We start from the raw sequence: 24,192 nt of genomic DNA, 5'->3' as shown, positions 1-24,192 counted from the left end.
TACCGCCTGCCCCACCTCTCCTGGGTGGTACTTATCACTTCCCCTCGGGGCCCCTCAGCCTCTTGCACATGGAGGTAGTGGGTCTTTGAGCTCACATAGCTGGTCAGTGGCAAAGCCCAGCTCATTTCTCTGCTTCTTGGTCCAGCCCCCACCTTACTGTACCACGCTGCCTTATACCTACACTTTATTTAAGACATCAGCTTCTCCAGGTGCATTAGACCTGAGAAAAATACGAACCCAGTGACATATTTCAGCTTCCTTTGAACTACAGGAAATAAAAATTCAAGGAAGAAATTTCAGAGAGTCTGCAGAATTGTTTGCAAGGTTTCTACAACCATCATCTACCCTGACTTTGAGGAAGAAATTAACTAAAGTAGGGAAAGAACATGATGGAGTAATAAGAAGTAATCATTTACCGCCTGTTTGTTACAAATAAGATGTTGAGGATAGAAGCGTGTCGCATACCTACCACCTCGTAGTATGAATTTAGAAATAGTCGACGTTTTTTGTTTTGTTTTGTTTTGTTTTTCCTACACGATCACTTTCGTTCCCATGGCTTTGGCTGTTATTTCTATGCCTATCTTAACAACTGTCTGACTTCTTCTAAACTGTCTGGCCTATCCTTTCTAACTGTCTGCTGGATATTGCAAATTCAACACGTGTGTGTAGTCACCAGAGCTGTGCGAAAACACTCAGCTTCCCCTTCCTCCACGCACACAGGGGAAGGGCACGTCCCTGCTCTCTTTGAAGTTAGTTGCAGCTGTGTGTCTTGCTTTGGCTAATGAAAGATAAGCCTTTAAGTGACATGTGTCACTTGTGGAGTAACTTTTAAAAGCCAGCACACAATTTGTCTTATCCCGCTCCTCTGCCATAGTAATTATAGAAGCAATTCCTGGGTGACCATGACAGGCATGTTGGAAAGAAAACAAATGAGAATATATCTTTGTTGTGTCAAACCACGGAAAGTTTGGGTTTGGGATTGTTTTTATGTCCACAAAACCTGGCCTATTCTGAAAGAAACTAGGTCCCCAAATCACATTCATTACTCTTCCACTCTGACACCTCTCAAACTAACCCCTCTTTCAATCAACCAGAGCAAATCTTTACATAGACCAGAAATCTTAGACTCATTTCTGACCCCTCTCTTGGCTCTTACATCTGGCCCATTGCCATTTTACTTCCACGATCTCTCATGTGTGCTTCTGCCTTTATATTCCCATTGTCTTGGGGTGCCTGGGTGGCTCAGTCGGTTAAGCATCCTACTTCCGCTCAGGTCATGATCTCGCAGTTCGTGAGTTCTAGCCCCTCGTCGGGCTCTGTGCTGACAGCTCAGAGCCTGGAGCCTGCTTCAGATTCTGTGCCTCCCTCTCTCTCTACCCCTCCCCCACTCACACTCTGTCTCTAAACAAACAAACAAACAAACAAACAAACATTATATTCCCATTGTCCTCACCCTGGGCTGACCATGTAGTATCTGTGGCTGGGAAGAGTATAATAAACTCCCTTGAACTTCTTTTCTCTAACCCCATACATGTCTACTGGAGTCATCTTCTAAAAGATGATAAGAGGTTCCTGAGGGACCACATCACCACCTTACCCAACTCCTTGTTTCTCACCAGATCAAGAAAATCCTTCCTCTAGCAATCAAGGCTCACCATTTACACGCCCCACTCATTCATTCCTTTTCTTGTGCTGTTCTGTTTCAGCGTGGAATGGATCTTTCACTTCTACCTATCCTTCAGAGTCCTTTTTAAATGCCACTTTCTTCTTTTTGTGGGGAGAAGGGCAGACAGAAAATGATTTATTAAACTTTATACAAAGAGAAAAAAAAACATAAGAAATAGAATGGTACATTTTTTCCCATGTATCAACTAATCTGAAAAATTCATGGCTTAACCTGCAACAGTATATTTTCCAAAGAGTTCTTACTGACCTCACCAACCATATGTCTCTCCTTTCTTTTAGACCTAACACTTTGTTTTTAGCTCTCTCTTTTTTTCAGAGTTTATTTTTATTTATTTTGAGAGAGAGAGAGAGAGAGAGAGAGCAAGCAGTGGAGGAGCAGAGAGAGAGGGAGACAGAATCCCAAGCAGGCTCTGCTCTATCAGCACACAGCCTGAGGTGGGGCCCAAACTCACGAACCATGAGATCATGACCTGAGCCGAAGTTAAGAGTCAGATGCTTAACCGATTGAGCCACTCAGGTGTCCCTTAGCTTTCTTCTAACATTTAGGTTATTCTGACTTGTTTGGTAAAAAAAAATTTAATTACCTATATTCCCCTTATGAGACTGTTATTTCTTTTGAAGCAATGTCTGGTTTATCCTTCTATCCCAACAGTAGCATGGTGGATTTGCATAGGATATGCTCAATAAACACTTGTTTAACTGAATTGAATGAAAATAGCATTCTTTTATCTTCTTAATGATACTTTTAACATGGAAATAGGTGACGAATAGGATTAACTTCCAATATGAAGTGCAAGTGTGCCTTTTTCACAATCTTAGAAATCACTATATCCCTTGCTCAAGTAATTGGTCTCTTGCAATAGAAAGTTCAACACCTGCCTTACTTTTTCTTCCCTTTGGCATTCAGGTTTCTTAATCACGAGCAGCAAGGATCAAACTTAAGGTAATTATATAACAAACAACAACAACAACAACAACAACAAAAATCACAGAGTTCACACACACCTGAAATAAATCATCTTGAGTAACCAGAGCAAAATGAATGGAAATCAGAAAAGACAAAAGAGGTGTCAATAAAGAACTTCCGCTTTCACGGGAACATAATATCCCCACTGTGCTATAAAAATGGGTCTACAGCACATCAAAGAGCGTAGCAGAAGCAGTCTCCTCTACATACCGCATCCATATTCCAAGCCCTTCACCTTTAATGAGAGCCTGAAACTCTCTGTGCTTCACTGTTCCTCTCTGAAGATCGATCTTCAAGGTCATCAGGAGTACAAAGAGGAATTTGTGGTTTTCGTACAGGCCTCTGACAGAGTATGTAAAAACCTCATACGTCAGATACTCAATGATATTCGTAATCCTCTTTTGAGGTAGTGGAGACTTCTCAGATCTGCAATGCATTTGAAAAGTCAAAGAAGTAAAAAGCCACTCCAAAGACAGTAGGAACACAAACAGAAATTTTAAGTGACCCTGCGTGGGGGAAGGGAGGGAATTTTAAGTTACTCCCCACCTGGCCATGGACTGGTCAAATAACTTCAAGAACTGGGCCAGCGAGGTCTGGTACATGATGTTGACCATGCTCATCTCTGTGATGAGAAAGTAGAGGATGCTCCCACGGGTGGCTGCAGGCCGGAACTCCTCCTGAGCCGTGTTAATTTTGATCTCCGTTTCTGCGGCCACGTGCAGCTTTTCACTTACTTCAGATGCTGTCTGCTTGGTGGTTCGGAGGACACCGATGAGAGATTCGTCGTCTACCAAGGAACCTAAAAGCCAAACAGGGAAGGTAGAAGGCAAGATGGGGGAAGCCACAAAGGAGACGCATCACTTCCGAAATCGCCCTGTCCATTTCCAAGTCTCTGTCTTCAAAGCCCGCAAGGGAGAAGGGCAGATGTTAACTAACACACCAAGAGGCTTCCAGCCCAACTGTCCTCTGATGCCTAAATCCGTCTAAACATTCCTGGGGACGGGTTGTCCCCCAAGCTGCCTGAACACCTGCAAAAGGTGATTCACAAGGCAGCCCCCATGACTGGCCTGCGAGTGTCTGAAGACCAAAATCAGGCTCCATGTACCCGCAGCGGTTTCAGCCGTGCCTTATGTGACACAGCTTTCCCCTCCATTATCCCCTCCATGGTCCCCCTCAAAGTGTCATGAGCTCGTCCACCCAATTTGAGTTATGGCGGGAGCCCATCCCATGTTCCACGCCAGCTTGCAGTGGAATGGTACCCTCTTTAGTCCAGCTTTAGTAGATAAGTCATTGCCGCTGAGAACTCTGGTCCCTCCATGTCTCCAACAAGAAGAAACTGGGGGATAGTGGAAGTGTCCCGCCAGGAACAAAAATCCTCATTTTATTTTTAGTTTCACCTTTCATGATCATTTTTAATAGAAACACCCATGTCTCTGTGACAATAAATCCAACTTTAAGATATGGAAAGATACTTGGGACATGCTGAGCTAAAAGGTCACGATATCTGCAAATAGCGTGCTCTGGCCTGACCCTAGACCTCTGGATGGCAGGTGAATGCTTCAGGAAGGTGTGAGTTACTCCGATGGGCATTCTGGGTCTACCACGAAAGTCCAAATTGCAATCAACCTCGCAGGGATGACACCTTGATCCAGCACACACTCGGCTGGAGCCGGGCAAGAGCCCTCCGCTCTCCCTGCTGATATTAGAACGCCCAGGGGTAGCCACATGGCTGGGAGAAGTCACTGGACCAGAGGACAGAGAAGTTCACGAACACAAGCAGTGCAATCAAGGCAGATAGAAGGTCTTTTCCATGAGGTCCCTGTAAAGGTAGTGCTGGAGACCGCTGCAGGAATGATATATCATGTACTTCTGGAGGTTAAGATTTTTGTTTATCTCCAAGGATTAAAGTACTGCTGGGAAGCACTCATTATAATGAGGCTGTAATCAATAGCAGGATTTAGGCTACTGTAACTTACCTACTGCAGAACAATATGGTGTTTGCTGACTTTATTGTCTTGGGATAGGATATTTTTATTTATTGAGAGAGACTACATCCCCAAATCAGACTGCCCCAGGGAGAACCCATCCCTGACTTCTAAGTAGATGGTCAAGGCAACTTGAGAGTGAGCTTGGGCCTTGGGTGCCCAAGTGCCTCTGACACAGATTACACACCTCATAACCCGCTGTGGTAACTGCATTTCAATGCCAAATGAAAGAGTCGATCTTAAAAAAAAAAAAATCAGATTGAGCACATTAGTTTCCTTTGGGCAAGCAAATTAGCCTATTATGAGTTACCTAGCTCTATTGGGAGCCCTTATGTTTCTCAGGAGAGAGCAATTATATCAAGAAAACTGTGTTATTCTCAAATGCTCAGGCTAATTCAAAAATCAGATTCTCTGAGGTCCCTCTTCAAATGTCTAGATGGAAATTGCCTCACTTGTGTTTGCCTTGGTAACTCAACTGTTTCCTAACATCTACAATCACGAGGGTCCTGAAAAGAGGGCACCAGAAATCCTTGTTCAGAACCCACTGTTTGGTGACTTGTTAATAAATCAGTACCTTTTGTGGCGCTTAATTTGTAGAGAAGGTTGTCTTCCAGTTCCTTCATCTTCCGCTTGTTGAAAGTCACATCCTCCAAAAGTTTAACCCTCTCAGACTCTAATTCCTGTTATCAAGAGACACGAAACAATAGCAGAACTGTGATCACCAGCCATGGTGGCAGATCCCATTTACTAGTGCTTCTGGTCAATTTTTAAAAGTTTAAACCAAAGTGCCTCTGGAATGACAGAAGAAATTACCATCACTAGTCAAATCTATCCATCTGTACTTTTGTATCTCTGGACACTTAAAAACATTATGCCCACTAGGGGCGCCTGGGCGGCTCAGTCAATTAAGCGTGCGACTTCAGCTCAGGTCATGATCTCAGGGTTTGTGGGTTCAAGCCCTGCATCGGGCTCTGTGCTCACAGCTCAGAGCCTGGAGCCTGCTTCAGATTCTGTCTCCTTCTCTCTCTGCCCCTGTCCCATTGACACTCTGTCTCTATCTCTCAAATATAAATAAAATTTTTTTAATTAAAAAAAAAAAAATGATGACCACTAGCATTAAGCTTCCATAGCATGCATGAGATGCCCCTGCTAAAATGATTTTGTCTGATTATCCCCTCTCTCTTCCTGGATCTAAGTTTATTTAAATTAGAGTGTCCCATTTTCTTGGCCCTGTTCCCACACAGTCTCTGTGTGAAATGCTAACTTTATTGGCAAGCAGAAGTGGTAGAAGCAGAGACATAATATTAAGAAACCAAGAGGCCACCCAAGCTGAATGTGAGCTCTTGCTTTGGGATCTGCCTATGGGAACACCAGGCGGTTTGTTTGGTTTGACACAGCCAGTTGCCAATACAAATCCATTTTCCATTGTTTGACATCTCTTTCTACCAGACGGGCCAAACTGGGTGTTTGGAAGGCATATTTTTTTTCAACAAAAATAATGTATTTTTCAAGTTATATTTGGAAAAAACTTCAAATTTTCAGAAAAGTTACAACACTGATATAATAAACTCACATATGCTTTGCCTAGATTCACCAGATAACATTTTGCTTCATCATACTCTCCCATTCTCCCTCTCTCTCTCTCTATATATATATAATATATATAATATACATATATTATATATGTATAATATACATATATATAATACTTACCACCATTATTATTATTGGTGAAACATTTGCTGATGTCATGATCCTTTACCCCTAAGAAAACTTTAGCAAACATTCTAAGAACCAGGATATCCTGTTGCACAAGCATAGTGCAATTTTCAAACTCAGGAAATTTAACATGGATTTAGTACTCTTGGCTCAACGTAAAGTGAATTGAAATTGCCTCCGTAGCATTTTTTTATAGCACTTTTCTTTCCTGACCTTAAATAGAATCATGCACTGTACTTAGAATTATGTTAAAAGAAAGTGCTTTTAAGGTATATATTTGAGAAAATTTCTTGAAAAACCACTTCAGAAATTCTACCACTTTCAGAAAGTCTTCTTAAACCAATTTGTCCATCAGAAGCCACCGCACCAGGTTTGTCTTTACACGGGCCATGGCTTGCGTCACAATCTGTGTGTAGATTAGGTCCCTCTAATGAGATCCTGTACGTCTAGAGGGCAGGAGCTGATCTGCTTCACCTTTGTATTCCTTAGAGCCCTTGCCCTGAGGTTTTGCAGAGAAAGGACCTGGCATGATAAATATGTGTGACATTGAAGTGTGCTAAATTTCGTTCAACAACTTTGTTTCATATCTGGGGAAACTGAGGACTCAGAAATATTAACTCCAAATAACATCCCATTATCATTCTCATGGTTAGTTACTGGCAAAGACAGGTCTGATACCCTTGTCCTCCAACTCCAACACAGTTGTATTATTGTCATTTTACTATTGATGGGGTGGCAATGAAGGTCATGGTTGCATTTGCATGGGAATGCCTAATGCATTGTTTCCATTAAAATGGTCACCTCTGGGTGGCAGTATAGGAATCTGTGGACAAAATGAAATCACGTTGGAAAAGCAAGCATCACGGGACAGTGGACACTTGTGGGTTTTACAGCATGACCTGTAAAGCTTATCTAGGAGGGCTGGCAGGGTGGAAAGTCCATGTGCTTTTATGGGTTAAGACCCTATTCTCTGTGGTCTCTGTCCCTCCATAAAATGAGGGTGTAAGACCAATATAGCTAAGAGGGTTAAACATCACGGTCAGGATGTCTTCCTGCAGAGTAAGTGTGTGTGTGTGTGTGTGTGTGTGTGTGTGTGTGTGTGTGTGTTTCCAGCAAGATTGAAGTAAGCACCTTAATGTATCCCTTGAAGGGGAAGCTGAAGCCTAGAAGATCAGGTGTGGGGCCCTCTGGGGACAGAGTGTAGCCTACTTTAAACAGGGAGTGGCCTGCCTTACAGAAATTCGTGCAGCCTGCATGGGATACCAGACCAGTGAGGAATCATCTCAGAACAGATAAACAGCACCAGTTAAACCATGAAGGAAGGCACCATGTGGCCCTAAGAGGTGAGGAGGCAATGAGGCCCATGCTCTCTCTGCCTGGCTGTGGAAGTGCCATGACCCCCTTTCTGGACTGCAGAAACCCCAGGCTCTTTGTTGGAAGACCCAACAGCTACCAAGAATGGAAGGTGGGACTGTACCCCCTTCCCTCCACCAGACTGGGAAGGCCGGCCCCAAGGTAACCATCTCTGTTAATCAGGTAGGGTTTCACTTCTCCTTTTACTGAGTCTCTCTATTTCTTTTTTTTTTTTTTTAATTTTTTAATGTTTATTTATTTTTGAGCACACGGGCACACGCGCTCATGAGAGACAGAGAGAGAGAGAGAGACTGAGCAGACAGAGTATGAGCAGGGAGGAGCAGAGAGAGAGGGAGACACAGAATCCAAAGCAGGCTCCAGGCTCTGAGCTGTTAGCACAGAGCCCGACGCGGGGCTCGAACTCACGGACCGTGAGATCATGACCTGAGCCGAAGTCGGACACGACCCAGGCGCCCCTGAGTCTCTGTTTCTCTGGTGTGAGTATCATTTCTCTTTCCCTCTTCCAATGTCTTTCCTGTGTCCGTGGCACCTGTTCCTATTTCTTGTCTTTCCCTTTTCCTTGCCAAGTCTGCTGCTGCCAATCTTTTTCTCACCCTCCCATTTTAAGCCTCTCCGGTCTTATTATTGCTAAACTTGCCCTTTCCTTGAACCCTCAATACTCAAGTTAATTCTATGTAAGCAAATATAATCTTTCACAGATTTTATGCAAATATATTTTCTATATGCAAATACGTATAATTACATTTTATGCAAGCATATTTTATGCATAACATTAAATGTTTCCTGAGATTTATCTTAAAAATTAGTTTAATCTTGTATCAGTCTCTTAAAGTCTTCAAGTTTTAAGTTGTTCTTTATTTTATTGGAACCCTCAATCACACTTAATTTCTCTGCTTTCATGCAAATTTTATTCAATTAAAATGAAAGTTAGGTTCTCTGTATCATTAGAGTACCAGACTGTAGTAGTTGAAACTTCTACAGTGGCAATATACTCATTCAGAGCAATTTCTTTTTCTCCAGGATCACTATTTTATTGAATTTTTCCGGTACACCAAAGATCACCCATCCAGGGGACTATAGACATGAAGCCAACATACCCCAAGGTTGAAAGACAGAAACAGAAAGAGCAGTGTGAGGGTGTGTGTGTGTGTATGTGTGTGCGCACACGATGTGTGGGGTTGGAAGACAGGTGAATTCGGTACATGATTTCTTGGAAAGACTTGAGACAGCTAAACAAATATTTATGTTAACGAAGGTAAATACAGTTTGCTTAATTTTTTCTTTCTCATATACTTAACAATTTCAGAATACATTTTAAGCTTTTATTATAATTTATGAGAAGTAGTCCTCTACCTTGAGCAATTATTACCTGTTTCTCAGTTAAAATCACTCTCCTTAGTAACTGATTTTCAAGGCCTTTCATGGTGACAGTAAAATCAATGACTGATGTTTTAGCATTGATCTCAGGGGTGAAGGCAGGGTTTGGTAACTTTGTAGTAATATAAAGTTTAAATGTATCCATGATATCGCATTCCTTATCACCGACTTTCACCTATATCAATTCAAATACACAATCAAAAAACAGCTTAAAGGACAGGGAAAGGAATCTGGGTTTAAATTAGGAAAGAATTTAACAGAGGTCAGCGCTGGGAAATTTGGATGAATTGCAAAGGAAAAAGTTGTAAAACTTTAATCACTGATCTTAAATAATTAAATAATGTAGATTTGTGGTCCTGCCCGAAGATGTTGTTAGCCGTGACACCAAGCAAAGTAAAAGAAACATTTATCCCAAACAAATGTTGCCTAAGGGAAAACACAGACACATCCCAGATTTGCCCGTTTTCTCCCACTTGAGGAAATTGTTTCCTACTGAGGAAATCTGTGGTGTTTAGAGGAAGTGTTATCCCTCTTTGCATTTCACAGTCCTCAAAGAAGCATACTTGACAACCGAAAAGATTAAAGAAATTTTCAAAGGAAAAAAATGCCAACATTTTATCCAGAGAGATAACATTTATCTTAGACACTACAATTTGCAGTATATTTAAAAACACCTGGTTTCGCTATCTAAAAGTGAGGTGGAAATGATACCATTTGTAAAGGACTTAAATTTTTAATTAATCTTGATTCTACCTGTGGTTGGAAATCACATCAATAAGGCACTCCCACAGTTTCAAGCCCCATGCCTTCACACCACAGATAAGGATCTGTTCTTTTGAAAGACCTTCAGGAAGACCTTCAGGAAGACCTTCAGGAATAAAAATCCTACACCCTCCTTTGGCATGTTAAATAAGGCATATAAAAGAATTCACATTATGAAAAATATTTTCCTAAATAAAATTTTGTTTAATGAGAAAATCTGCATTCTTTACTTATTCACTGATATTCATGAAATTAAGTTGTCCAAAGTGAAAAATCTCAATCAGAAATGTTGTCATTCATCAAGAAATAAAACCAAAGAGGGGCGCCTGGGTGGCTCAGTCAGTTAAGCGGCCGACTTCAGCTCAGGTCATGATCTCTCGGTCCTTGAGTTAAAGCCCCACGTCGGGCTCTGTGCTGACAGCTCAGAGGCTGGAGCCTGTTTCATATCCTGTGTCTCTCTCTCTCTGACCACCCCCCCCCCCGTTCATGCTGTCTCTCCCTGTCTCAAAAATAAATAAAACGTTAAAAAAAATTAAATGTTTAAAAAAAATAAATAAAACCAAAGAAGCCTAAAGGTAGAGAATGCCACAATTAAAAAAGAAACACTTCTGAAAATGATTCATGTCACCAACGATGGGAAACAGCAATCCATAGCTTCTAGCAAAGTCTGTGAGTTTAAACTGAAAGTTAATAAAGAGAGAAATGAACAAAGAAATGTTCATAGACTGTATTAAAATGCCATTTTCTCCAGTGAGAACACAGAGGTTTTATTGTATAGATGAGAATATGGCTTATAAATCCAATTTTCTCAGAGCTGCTAACATACAAACATATATATATATATGTATACACACACATATATATATACACACATATACATACACATATATACACACACATATATATGCACTATATATATATATATATACATATATATATATATATATAGTGTGTGTGTGTGTGTGTGTGTAACACTAATATATTATTATAACCAGACAATGTCTGTCCTTAATATGTTATTTAGTGTCAGCTAAATGGCTACTCTAACCAAGATATTGCCCTTCCCTGTGTTTTTTCATATATTGTTAAAAAATAAGGGAAACACTAAATATGATTTTGGAAATAATTTTTTCCAGTGTATCCAATACTACCACCTCAAGGAAAGTGCCTTCGCTGCTATACTCAAAAAGATAAGTAGATGTCACCATTGTTCTTTTCTTCTTCTTCTTTTTTTTTTCTTTCCCTGAAGCTCACCTTGAATGTGGTGCCTGATTTAATGAAATTCTTTTCTAATACATTATCCAAGGCTGGATCCAGCTCCTCACGAATATCCTCAATGAGAAGGGGTCGGCCCAAGGAAAGGCTGTCTTCCAAGTGTGTGCGGAAATATTTATGGTTCAGAGATGTTACCTAGAAATGGAGTTCATTACTACATAAATGTTACAAAGAATGTGCTTATTCCTAATGGAAACAAAGAGATTTGCTGGACAAGTGACTAAGAATTTTAAGGGCTATATAGGAAGCCTTACTTAGGAAAAATAAAAGTAAGAACATTTTATTTTCAAAACTTGGTAGGCCATGACTTTCTGGAAGCCCTGGATGTGCAACTGAATCTCTGATCAAAACAGGAGTCAGGTGGCATTCCTTAAAGGGAATGTCACAGCTCTGCTCCTACAGATGGAAGAGAAGTAATCAAGGATTAAACCTGTCATGCTTACATAGTTAGTTACAATGTAACTAAGAGAAAGCAAAGTAACTTGCACATTTGTGCTATTCATTTATCTCCTCAGGACCACGCACAAGATGATCAAGTAACTAAAAAAATAAGCATAAGAGCGTCAGAAATTATATACTGAGTCAAACCAAGGGTCCATCCATGTATTCTGTCTCTGACAGTGGCTCAATGGAAGAATATGATAGACACTTTCCATAAGATCAACTTAAAAGACTGTGTGTTCACTTTTTACATTACATTTGTAAAAAATTAGAATTCTGAATGCCTGGTGGGGCCCCATTTCTAGTTCAGTGTTTGTTGATTAGTTAAAATAGACACACTGGGCTGGTTGATCTTCGCATTAGCTAAGCGGCTTTGAACTCTTAACTTCTTTGATCCCTCCCCCTGCCTAAAAGTGAGGATTCCACAAGCTTCAGTCCTTAAATCTCCATCTCCTTATTCTCTACCCACTGGATTCAGCTATTGCCTCTACGCCACTGTGAGTGCTGATCCTAAGATACAAGGAAGATCCGCTGGGACAGCAGGTCATGAAAAGAGTGGAATTAAAAAATATTATCTCTCGGGGTGCCTGGGTGGCTCAGTCGGTTAAGTGTCCAACTTCAGCTCAGGTCATGATCTCACAGTTCATGAGTTTGAGCCCCGTACTGGGCTCTGTGCTGACAGCTCAGAGCCTGGAGCCTGCTTCAGATTCTGTGTCTCCCTCTCTCTCTGCCCCTCCCCTGCTCATGCGCTCTCTCTCTCTCTCTCTCTCTCAAAAATCAATAAACATTAAAAAAATTGTTTTAAATATTATTTCTCACTTGCTATGAAAAAGAGATATGGAATTGAAAAATTAAATAAGCCTACCCTTGTCCTGTTTTGGATAAGAAGGAAATGACTAAAAGAAAAAAAATCCTGCACATGAAGGAATTTGTTTCCCTGGATGGATAGCTTTATTTACACAAATGATGAGCTGTGAAAGACCTCATTATGAGCTGACAAGGTAAATGAATCTAAACAAAGAGCTTTAACCAGCTTTTTAAACAAGATGAAACAAGGTCCCAATGAGACGAAATATAATTGTCCTGCTCTATTTCCTAAGGAGTAAACTCTGTTTTTGTGATTTCCTTCCTAAGTGTGATGGTTCATATCATGTGTCAATCTGAATGAGGTAGGGGCTGTCCAGGTACCTGACAAACATTATTTCAGGCTGTGTCTGTGAGAGTGTTTCCAGAAGAGATTGGTCTTGGAATAGGCAGACCGAGTAAAGAAAATCATCCTCACCTACTTGGGTGGGCATCATCCACTCCATTGAGGGCCTGAATAGAGCCCAAAGGTGGAGGAAGAGCAAATTTGCTCTCTGCTTGAGCTAAGACATTCATCTTCTCCTGCCTTTGGACATCAACAACCAGCTCTTGGGCCTTCGGACTTGGATTGGGACTCCTATTACTTACTCCCCTGGATCCCAGACCTTCAGAGTTTGGACTAGAACTACATGACCAGCTCTCTTGGACCTCTAGGTTGTAGACAACAGACTGTGGAACGTCTTGGCCTCCCTAATCCCATGAGCCAATATCTCATAATAAATCTTTTTCTATGTATCTGCATTTACATATAGATATCCTATGTATTCGGTTTCTCTGGAGAACCCTAATACACCAAGAAATTGGGGCGCATGGGTGGCTCAGTCAGTTAAGCGTCCAACTTTGGCTCAGGTCATGATCTCGCATTTTGTGAGTTTAAGCCCCACATTGGGCTCTGTGCTGACAGTTGGAGCCTGGACCCTTCTTCAGATTCTATATCTCCCTCTCTCTCTGCCCCTCCCCTGCTCGCACTCTGTCTCTCTCTCCCTCAAAATAAATAAACATTAAATTTTTTTTAAAAGAAATAATAATTTTCAAATTATCAATTTATTTAAGATAACTTTTAGCCAACTTCAATGCCTTTTATAAATTTGAAATAATGGCTTGGAGTCATAATTTCATATTTAATTAACTTTATTTTCTTGTGCAGTAACCCTAAGTGGTAGCTACCAACAGAGCCTGGATCACCTGCAAAGATACTCTGGTATTGGGTCTTTACAAGGTGGTCAGTGAATTCTCTATAGGGAAACTTGATGAATACCTTCCCTTTCTGGAAGTCTGAGCTGAAGGTTCTGGGGATGGTGTTGAAGGTGATCTTGGCAAAGCTGCCAAGGTAGAATGTAGTCCTAGGCATACAATACATGTTTTGTTTTTCATTTATAAAGTGTTTCATTTTTCATTCTGTTTTCCTTCCCAAATAAAAGAAATACTATTTTTGTTTTATTCTGTCTTCATTTATGTGTGTTCGCGCATGTGTTTATCCACATATTTTAAAAATAATGTCTCCTGAGTAAGGAGAATATAGTTCAATCTTACATTCCAGCAGTCAATGTCTTTAAAAATACATTAAGTATCTGTGGCATATTTCTATTACTTCCTCGAGAAGATTCATGGGACTGGGTAACAGCAGAAAGGACATTATCGAAGGCTATCAAGGAGCTTAATGCCAAAATGGACAGACAAAGCTATGATCAGGAACATTAAGAACAGGATGAGTAGGGAGATGGACAGTCAGAAGAGGCAAGAGGAATGGAACAGGGGACACATTCTAGCTGCATGGATCCAGGAAATAAAGTTCAGGGGTAGGAATGCTCCTGTTTACTCCACCCATGCATTCCTTCTGTGAAGACAGCTCCTCTGAAGCTACATTCCCACTGGCTTCATTTCCCTTAACACTCCTCTTCCGTTTATACTCTCTGACCCTGTCTGGGATTTCTCTGGGGTTTGTAAGTAAACAGACTGATGCATTGTGTTCTGGAGTATCTGTAAGATGGGAGTATCTTAGAGGTGTTCCTGAGCATCAGGCAGCACCCAGGTGTCAATGAAGCCCTCATCTCAGAAGGAAATCTTTCAATATTTTACCATTAAATGATGTTTGTTGTAGGCTTTTGGTAGATGCTCTTTATGTGATTAAGGGAAGATTCCTCTTATTCTTAGTTTCTTGGAAGTTTTATCACAAATGGGTGTTGAATTTTACCATGTGCTTTTTCTGCATTTATCAAGATGATCACATGATTTTTCTGTGTTTTTTTTTCCTTGTAATGACGTTATACTTTGATTAATCCACTTAAGTTCAATAAATACCAGAATCCCCACCCTATTGAAAGAACAGTACAGAAAATATAAAGATGGCATAAAACCATAAACCTTGTCGGCAAGAAGTTTAGGATACAGTAAAGATAAAAGACAAATGGGCAACGAACAGGAATTGAAGACAGACTCTAAGTTCATGTTGGAAATCCAAACAAGACATTGTGAGCATTTAGGACAGGCTATATTAAACTGGGGACACAGGGAAGTCTTGATGAAGGCCGTGTTGGAGGTGTGGGCTTTGAAGAACATTCAAGATATTTATCTGGGATATAAGTGAAGTGGGAAACAGGGTGAAGAAAGACACCCTGGTCAGTAGAATAGTTTAAGCAAAAATATGGAGCCAGGAGACTCAGAACCCTGGGAACACTGTCTGGGAAACAGTGAATAGTCTACATTGGTAGTTAAATCAAAATATTGACAGTAAACCTGAGATGCTGGAATCCTGCCCTTGTTTACCTCTACCTTATAATTAACACCTTATTAGACCCCAAGTCCAAAACTGGACTCTAGGATGGTGTGGAGAACCAAGTGCCTGAGGTAGGTTGGTGCAAATAGCCTTACACTGAGGAGCCAGGAGTTCTATTTTTACTGCTTCCCTGTAAGCCCAAGCCCAAAGCCCCGAATAAAAGCTATATCCAACACAGACGAAGGCAACAGAACCAGGAAAGGGACAGAGAGAAGAGAACATCATGAGAGAAACCAAAAGGAAAAATAATCCAAGCTCTTGCCCTAAACCACTGTTATAAAACTCAAGGGTGTAAATTAACAAGCAATTGTCACAGAGATGACAACTTTATGACTGGCAGATTCAGCTGAAATTTCAGGGGAAATTTCATGATTTTAAGATTGCTTTCCCATATACCAAGCAGCACATACCTGCAAGTCATTTTCTCTTTCCTTTGATTTAATCCAAGTTTTGCCTTGAGTTTGTGGGTCAATGAGGAGTGGGTATCTGGTGGCCTTTGTCACAATGATGCCATTCTGAATGGAGAGGTCATCTCCTGGTAATCCCTGCAGCCCCCACTCCCCAATCTAAATAACAAGAAATGGATATGGCCAGTCAGAGGAGAACAAGAATGCTTTCATTATTAATTAAGAGTGCCACAATATTAAAATAATTTAATATTAGAATATATTTTTTTTCCATTGAGACTATGCAATGGGTACCTAGAAAAAAACTCAAACTTGTAAATATGAACCAAATAACATTCACCTAAAAAAATAAATTTACAACCTAACAAATCCTTCTCTAATAACCCAAGACCAGGGTTTAGTCCTTTATGTTATATATCTTCAAACTTATGAGGAAATATTACAAAATCTATGAATTTTTGAAGCATTGCTGTTCAACATGCAGAGAACATAGGGGCTCAAAATACAGTAAGACTAGGTGGATGGTGGAGTTGGTGGAGATGATGAAATATTGACCTGTCAGGAAAGATAAGCACCAGGGGTTAAACCTCAGAAAACTCCCCTTCCTGCCCTTTGGCTTTGTTTACATGGGGGGCAGGATTTGTATAGCTGGAGGCAGAGAATTTATGACAGATAAGGTATTATATTCGCAGGTGCTCATCAATGATTTAAATATATATATTTCCGGGGCACTTGGGTGGCTCATTTGATTAAGCATGGGACTCTTGATTTCAGCTCAGGTCATGATCTCGCCATTCATGAGATTGAGCCCTGTGTCAGGCTCTGAGCTGACAGTGCGGAGCCTGCTTGGGATTCTCTCTCCTTCTCTGCCCTTCCCCACTTGCTCTCTCTCAAATAAATAAATGCATAAACATTTAAAAAATATATATACATGTATATATATATTTCCTGGGGTGCTTGGCTGGCTCAGTCAGAAGAGTGTGTGACTCTTGATCTCGGGGTCATGAGTTTGAGCCCCACGTTGGGGGCAGAGATTACTTTTAAATTAATTAGTTAATTAATTAACAAACAAACTTAAAAAAAATATATTTCCTTTCCGAATTACAAGGGAATTGCCAGCCTGCCTCCATGCCGTCAGTAAGATCACCTGGGATCCAAAGAAGCAACCAGCTTCCACCTTCATTAAATTATCCTAACAGCCCCCAAAGGTCATAATTAATATCCTGGCCTGCTTTGCCTCATCAGTGTCCGTTGCACCTTTAGTACATTATCTAGTCCCTGTAACAACCAGTTGAACATTGTTTGAATTGGAAAAGATTAATTTTTTTAACTTTTAAATGCAGATAACATGAAACTAATAGCATGACTTCCCTCAGGAAACAGCCACTGGGGAACATATTTACAGATCAGAAAGCAGCTCATGAATACAAATTGGCTGGAAAGCACTTAATGCCATAGGAGCTCTGCAAGATAGACTTAAAATTGACAGTGGCATCGAATTCCCAGCAAGGAAGGCTAGTACAGCGGGACGTGCCATCACTCAGCGATACCACAAAGGGCTGTTGTGCTATGCTGTTGGACACTACGAAAAGATGGTTAATCATCGAAAGAAGGTTAATACCAGTACTTACGGCCTAGCTAATGCCTATAATCACCTAAAATGTTTGAGAGTGTGACTTAAGAGGAGTGGTGTAAATAATGGAAAGTTATAAGAAGAACTCAATATTACCAAGCCTATAATTCATGAAGGATCTTTTTTTTTTTTTTTTTGGAAGATTTTATTTTTTTATGCAATCTACCCCCAATGTGGGGTTCGAACTCAAGACCCGGAGCTCAAGAGGTGCACGTTCCACTGACTGAGACAGCCAGGCGCCCCCACGAATGATCTTTTAGTTCACAGGAGTGCAATTGAAAATATTTTAAAAGCAAGATTTCTTAAACAGAAAGGAACTTTTATACCAAAAAAAAGGTGGTTGTTTTTTTTCAGTAACTCTTAAGCATTTTCAAAACAATCTTTTCAATGAAATGAAAAAAAAAAAGGGAAAAACTTAGGTGTACCTTGGTTTCTTACTAAATAAGACTGAAATTCAAATAGTATTACAAGGAAAGTGACACTTACGGTTGGCGGGTCCACCAACATTGAAATAAGATTCAGGTTTTCGGTGAAAGGAATCTTCCGAGCTCTCAGTTCTATCTCCCACTGATCTTTAAGCAAATAGTTCCTAAATATCTGATTGAAAGGACCAAGGTAGGAAAGGAATCCAGTGCACAGAAGAATGTCACCTACAAGTCTGTTAGGAAACGAGACAAAGTGAGTACCTGACACATGTGAGCTCTCCCATTAAGGTCATGTACTAGTCCATGTTACTAGACAAAATCCTTCTCGGCTTCCTGCTTAACACTTCGAAACCAGACATGGAGAGACCATGCAAGAGGGAGCCCCCAAACCCAAATGCGGGTAGGAGGGGCCACATTTGGTGTAGACCAAGGAACAAGAGAGAAACTGCTTCCTTGAAGCCTGCAGGTCCAGAGCCCTGATGCCGAGGGAAAAAAAGCATCCTTTTCCCATGCCTTGGTCCTGTTCAGATTCAGTCTTAATAAAATTATTTTCTTCTCCCTGTCCTGTTCCCCCTCTGTTCCTCCCACTTCTTGCCATTCTCTACTCCTCTCTCATTCCCCTCTCTTCCACCTTTCTGAGGACACCAGCAGACACGAGCACAAGTCTGCCTTGTATTTAGAGCAAACCACTGATCCACATGTTCAAAATCACTGAGATTAAGAGTATAGAACTGGACAACATATGTAGATGGTTCTGGAAAAGCCAAACAGTATCAGAAGAACTCTTGTACTAAAACCCCACACTGCTGAACCAAAATTGAGACTAAACGTGTTTCACAAACGTTTCATCCCTCTTTGTTTTACTGAGAGTGCGTGACTTAAGCTGTGAGATTCAGAAATGGTTGGTAGGGAGATGAGGGAGTGAAGCATTTCACTGGGGAGATATATTTTATTTTCTCTAATGTCACAAAGAGGTGGTGTTTGGAGTAATGATTAAGAAGGAAAGCAATTATAGCAAAGGCCAAAGTTTATACCTGTTAATCTGGGCTTTGAACTCTTTGCTTTGCTGGGTCCATCGGACCTTTTCTCCACTCAGCCCATCGATGAGAGTGGAAGCTGCCTGCATCTTTTTCCGGCACATATCTGCATCATTTAGCAAATCCTGGATTCATAAAGGGAGAGTGTCTCAAAGAACTTCCTTAAGTGCTTAATCAAACATTCACTGTATTCACACATAAACACATATGAGGGAATTTCCTAATTTGCAAAATAAATATAATCTGAAAAAGCAATGTGAGTGAAGCTTTACATGTTAAATTCTGGTAATTACTTCATCATATAGTTATTTTATCTTGCGAAATTTCAAGGAAAGCGATTTTGTAAGAGAGACTCCGAATCACATAAATTAATACAGTATTTCTATTCAGTGATTTCAAAACACAATCAGATCAATACAATACACCATTTTAAGTCTTGGATTTGATAATTCTGAGTTCTTGGAAGTTTACAAAGTGTTTTTACTTTTCCTCAGAAAAACTCTACACAACACTGATGTGCCGCGGCCAGCTTTTATCAACTCAGAAGAGCCAATTATGACATTTCCAGAAAACTTGGATGGTGTTGAACACATCGTATGATTTCATTTATATGTGGCATTTGAGAAACAGATGAACATAGGGGAAGGGAAGGAAAAAATAAGATAAAAATAGAGAGAGACAAACCGAAAAAGACTCTTAAATACAGAGAACAAAACTGAGGGTTGCTGGAGGGGAGGTGGGGGGGGGAATGGGTTAAATGGTTGATGCACATTAAGGAAGGCACTCGTTGGGATGAGCACTGGGTGTCATATGTAACAGATGAATCACTGGGTTCTACTGAAACCAAAACCACACTGTATGTTAACCAACTTGAAATTAAATTTTAAAAAAGAAAAAATATATATAAGCTTACAATTAAGCTATATTAAAAGCAAAGGTAACAAGTAATAAAAACCCATCACCTCCTTATTATTTGCTACATTTTTGCCTTATCTATGTGCTTCAGGTCAAGTCAGCACTGCACCTGCATGGTGGTATGTAGTAGGGCTCAGTATGTAACAGTGCTAAACATGTAACAGTACAGTATATGAGAGTGCGCTGCTGTGCACCTGTTTCCAAACATGTGTTCACTGTCAGCGCATCAATAGCTTAAAACTGGCAGTGGTGGGAGTATCTATGCCACAGAAAATCAGAAAACAGTGCAGATCAGGGCTTTCTTTTTCCTGGGGCCCCTGTCCCATGAGGTCATGTTAGGGTCCCCATCTGACAGATAAAGCTCCATCAGTTGCCTCCAGCTGCATAGTGAATAAGTTTCTGCACCGAATCTCAAACCCAATTTTCTAACCTCCAAATCAGTCCCCTTAGGGTATGACATCGCAGCTTACTCTTACCGAAAATGATGATTAAAAACACACAAAAAACTTTAAAGTGTCAAAAATCGAAAACAGGTAGCCATAGCCAGTGAAGGGCAGTCAGGTAAATACTTTTTTTTTTTTGGTCATAAACATGTGCCTCATTTACAAATACAACACATACTTGTGTAAAATTTTGATACTTTGTTTCCATAATTTTGTATACTTAATCTCACCATTTTCTCATTCATCGCTGCATCAAATTTTGCTTGTACTTTATCCAGCTCGGCTTGTTTCTCATCCAGCAGTTCCTGTGCCTTCCCCAGCTCAGCATTGGCGACTGCTAGGCGGCCCTCCTGCTTGGCCAGGTTAGCCTTACAAGGAAGAAGAGGTAATTGTATGGACTTGTATTAGGTCTGCCCAATATTTGTGTTTTTTTTTTTTTTTTTGTTTGTTTGTTTCTTTACGATTTTTTTAATTTAATTTATTTTTGAGAGAGAAAGAAAGTGCACATGAGCGGGGGAGGGACAGACAGAGAGGAACACAGGAACTGAAAGCAGGCTCTGTGCTGACAGCAGAGAGCCTGATGCGGGCCTCGAACTCATGATCCGAGATCATGACCTGAGCCAAAGTCGACGCCTAACCAACTGAGCCACCCAGGCGCCTCTGTTTATGGTTTTAATTGGTAAATAATAACATGAATTACACAATTTTTGCCCAAGATGGTATGTTGAAGTCATCTGTTTCTGTGTGTTCAGCTGGAGTGTTGGAGATATTTCACTAAAGTTCTATTTTTTTCTTTTAATTATTCATGTTTGATACAGAAAACATGAAAAATGCAGCAATGTATAGAAAGGAGAATAGAGGGGCGCCTGGGTGGCGCAGTTGGTTGAGCGTCCGACTTCAGCCAGGTCACGATCTCGCGGTCCGTGGGTTCGAGCCCTGCGTCGGGCTCTGGGCTGATGGCTCAGAGCCTGGAGCCTGTTTCCGATTCTGTGTCTCCCTCTCTCTCTGCCCCTCCCCCATTCATGCTCTGTCTCTCTCTGTCCCAAAAATAAATAAACGTTGGAAAAAAAAAAAAAAAAAAGGAGAATAGAAATTACCCATGATTTTACCCAGAGATAGTCTGTGAGTATTGTGTTAAAAAGGTGATAACTGGCATTTTCTAGTTTTTTTCTTTGTCACTCAATATGGTGTAATCATTTCTCCTTAAACATGTCCTTAAACACTTTTTCATAGACATTAGCAATATGGCTGCATAAAATCACACTATTTTGATGTATCATAATTTATTTAACCTTTGCCCTATTTTTGACATCCCCTCCCACCATTTTAAATTATTATAAATAATGTTATTGGGCATGTGAGCATTTTGGGTTGTTCTTTTCGTAAAGACATTTTGAAATGAAATTACTGTAATGGTAGAGTTTCATCTTTTTCTACATCCTACAGCACCGAGTGAGAATTATATGTTTCTTAGAACTTTAAAAGAATCAATAAAATAATATAGCCCTAAAGCCTTCTGAGGTAGAAGCTTTTTGATAACATTCTCATTTTCTTTCCCAACGTTTAATTTATCTAAGGTTAGCCCTTTTTCACAGGAAATATTAATTTAATTACTATTAATATTATTAAATTGAAAGTTTCTCATGTATTTACATATAACTGTTTAAAATTATTTAAATCTATGCATCTGTGAGTATATGTATTTTCTTCTGGATTATATTTTCCAACAACATGTATCTTATATTTTGTTTCTGCAAAGCACCAATTATTTAATTCTGCTACTGTTCTCTATTTTTTAATGTTTATTTATTTTTGAAGGAGAGAGAGAGACAGAGTGTGAGCTGGGGAGGGGCAAAGAGAGAGGGAGACACAGAATCCAAAGCAGGCTCCAGGCTCTGAGCTGTCAGCACAGATCCCAACACGGGGCTCAAACTCATGAGCCATGAGATCATGACCTGAGCTGAAGTCGGACGCTTAACCAACTGAGCCACCCAGGCGCCCCTACTTTTCTCTAACTTTTAATGTTTTTTGTTTTTTGTTTTTTGGTTCTATTCCACTTTCCTTAAGTTTTGTGTGTATGTATATTTATAAGCAAGTATGTTCTGGAGTGTTTAGTTTCTTTAATTAATTTAGGAGCTAAGAAAGTGCCATTGGGCCACATAACAAAAACTTTGGTAACTAGCTTTTTGTCATCATTTTCTAAAAAGAAGTGGCTGGATTTTTTTTTTTTTTTTAATGAAAACTGTGTAATCTTATTGTTTATAATCAGAGAATGAGGCCTTGACAATTTCTGCTTTTGGGAACTGAATCAAGGTCTTCTTTTAGCATTGAGTATGATCAACTTTTGTAAATGTTTCTTGGTCACTAGAAATAACTTCATATTCTTTGTTCATATTCAAGAAAGTTCAATGTAGCTATTCAACCTTAAAAATGATAAAGTGTAAAATCTCTATATAATTACTAGTTTATGGCTGCAAAAGACTGGCTACGTAATTTGCAGGGCCCAGTACAAAATTAAAATGTGGGGCCTCTTGTTAAATAATTATTAAGAACTTCAAGAGGGTGACAGTAGCCATTAAGCCAAGCACGGACCCTTCTAAACACAGAGTCCGGTGTGCACAAATCACACACTCATAAAACCAGCCTTCTGCACAATCTCAAATTGCAATACTACCTGTGTTAATATCCACTTAAAATATGAATGCATTTTGCTTTTTGTAATTTGATAACATCTTATTGATTACAAAAAGCGTAATTATAATTAAGTCTCACTGTAGATCACAATTTTTAGTAAAAATTAACTTTGTTCTTATAAGTGCATTTTTTCTTAAATTCTACATCCCTTGGTATCTTTTTGTTGGAGTAGATTGTTACATTTTCTCATCATTTCCCTTTATTAAAACTTTATTTAAAAAAAAATGTTTGTTTATTTTTGAGGAAGAGAAAGTGCAAGCAGGGGAGGAGCAGAGAGAGAAGGGGTTAGAGGATCCAAAGTCGGCTCCGAGCTGACATCAGTGAGCCCGATGCAGGGATTGAACTCACAAACCATGAGATCATGACCTGAGCCACCTAGTTATTTTCAACTTCTTTTCTATTTTTCTCAAAGTTACCTATGCGCACAGTTTTAAAAGACAGCCATCTTCAGGGCCACCTGGGTGGCTCAGTCAGTTAAGCATCCAACTCTTGATTTCAGCTCAGGTCATGATCTCACAGTTTCATGAGTTCGAGCCCTGCATGTGGCTCTGAGCTGGCAGTGCAGAGCCTGCTTGGGATTCTCTCTCTCTCTCTCTCTCTCTTTCTCCTTCTCTATCTGCCCCTCCCCTGATCTCGCTGTCTCCATCTCTCTCAAAATAAATAAACTAAAAAAAAAAAAAAAAGCAGCCATTTTTATAAGGCTTACTATGAAAACCCACAACACCCTGCCCACCTGCTCATCATTTTCCATTCCACAGAGCAACCACTTTCCCCTCTTTTAGCTTTATGGTGGGGGTGGGGCAGGAGGTTACTAGGTATCTGGGTGGTGTATTTTATGAATCCTTCGCACTCTTGAGAATGTCATTCTGTTCCCTCTGACCTGAAGAACAGGTTGCCCTTGTATACATGGAGTGCGTGTGTGTGTGTGTGTGTGTATTTACCACTCAGTACTTAAACTGCATCCTTAAGAATGTCTTTTTGTTCCCTTATACATGAAGGGCAGCTTGACCAGTTATTGAATTCTTAGACCACAGCAATTTCCTCAATACTCTGCATATATCTCCCCATTACATTCTAATATTTAGGGTTGTGGGAAGTCTGCAACATCCTGATTTCTCTTCTTTTGTGAGCGATCTTTCAAAATTTTGTTTGTTCGTTTGTTTCTTAGAAACAAGGGTTCCCCCCACCCTCCCCCTCTTTTTAAATTTCAAATATTTTTGGGTGTTGACCTTAATTTCTATAAACTTTGTTTGGAAACTAGTAATCAAATTCTATCTCCAAACTAATCTCTTTAAACTTTAAAGAAATGGCAAGTTTTCTTTTATGACAGCTTAATTATTACTTGCGCTGAATTCATTTCCTGCTTTAAGTTAACAAGCTGGCTTTGATTTCTTGTCTGTGATGCCCAGAAA

General features: G+C 40.1%; 1 protein-coding gene across 5 annotated transcripts in view; it reads right to left on the bottom strand.

Moving 5' to 3' along the window:
- The window catches only part of DNAH8 (dynein axonemal heavy chain 8), a 347,525-nt gene that overhangs the window by 91,495 nt on the left and 231,838 nt on the right, over window positions 1–24,192 (bottom strand). For 4 of the 5 annotated variants that reach the window (XM_086706753.1, XM_086706755.1, XM_086706754.1 and 1 more), the window contains 9 exons: window positions 20,317–20,454; window positions 18,726–18,853; window positions 17,753–17,924; window positions 15,637–15,792; window positions 11,125–11,280; window positions 9,101–9,283; window positions 5,213–5,318; window positions 3,200–3,452; window positions 2,889–3,079 (listed from right to left, as the gene is read on the bottom strand). In XM_086706753.1, the coding sequence (XP_086562879.1) occupies window positions 2,889–3,079; window positions 3,200–3,452; window positions 5,213–5,318; window positions 9,101–9,283; window positions 11,125–11,280; window positions 15,637–15,792; window positions 17,753–17,924; window positions 18,726–18,853; window positions 20,317–20,454 (1,483 nt within the window). The remainder of the gene's footprint in view (window positions 1–2,888; window positions 3,080–3,199; window positions 3,453–5,212; window positions 5,319–9,100; window positions 9,284–11,124; window positions 11,281–15,636; window positions 15,793–17,752; window positions 17,925–18,725; window positions 18,854–20,316; window positions 20,455–24,192) is intronic. The other variant, XM_086706756.1, reaches the window with a different exon arrangement.

This window comes from Puma concolor, chromosome B2 (genome assembly GCF_028749965.1).
Source record: "Puma concolor isolate L17-30 chromosome B2, mPumCon1.1.hap2, whole genome shotgun sequence".
Classification (NCBI taxonomy): Eukaryota; Metazoa; Chordata; class Mammalia; order Carnivora; family Felidae; genus Puma; species Puma concolor.
This window is presented reverse-complemented; position numbering and strand designations above follow the sequence as displayed.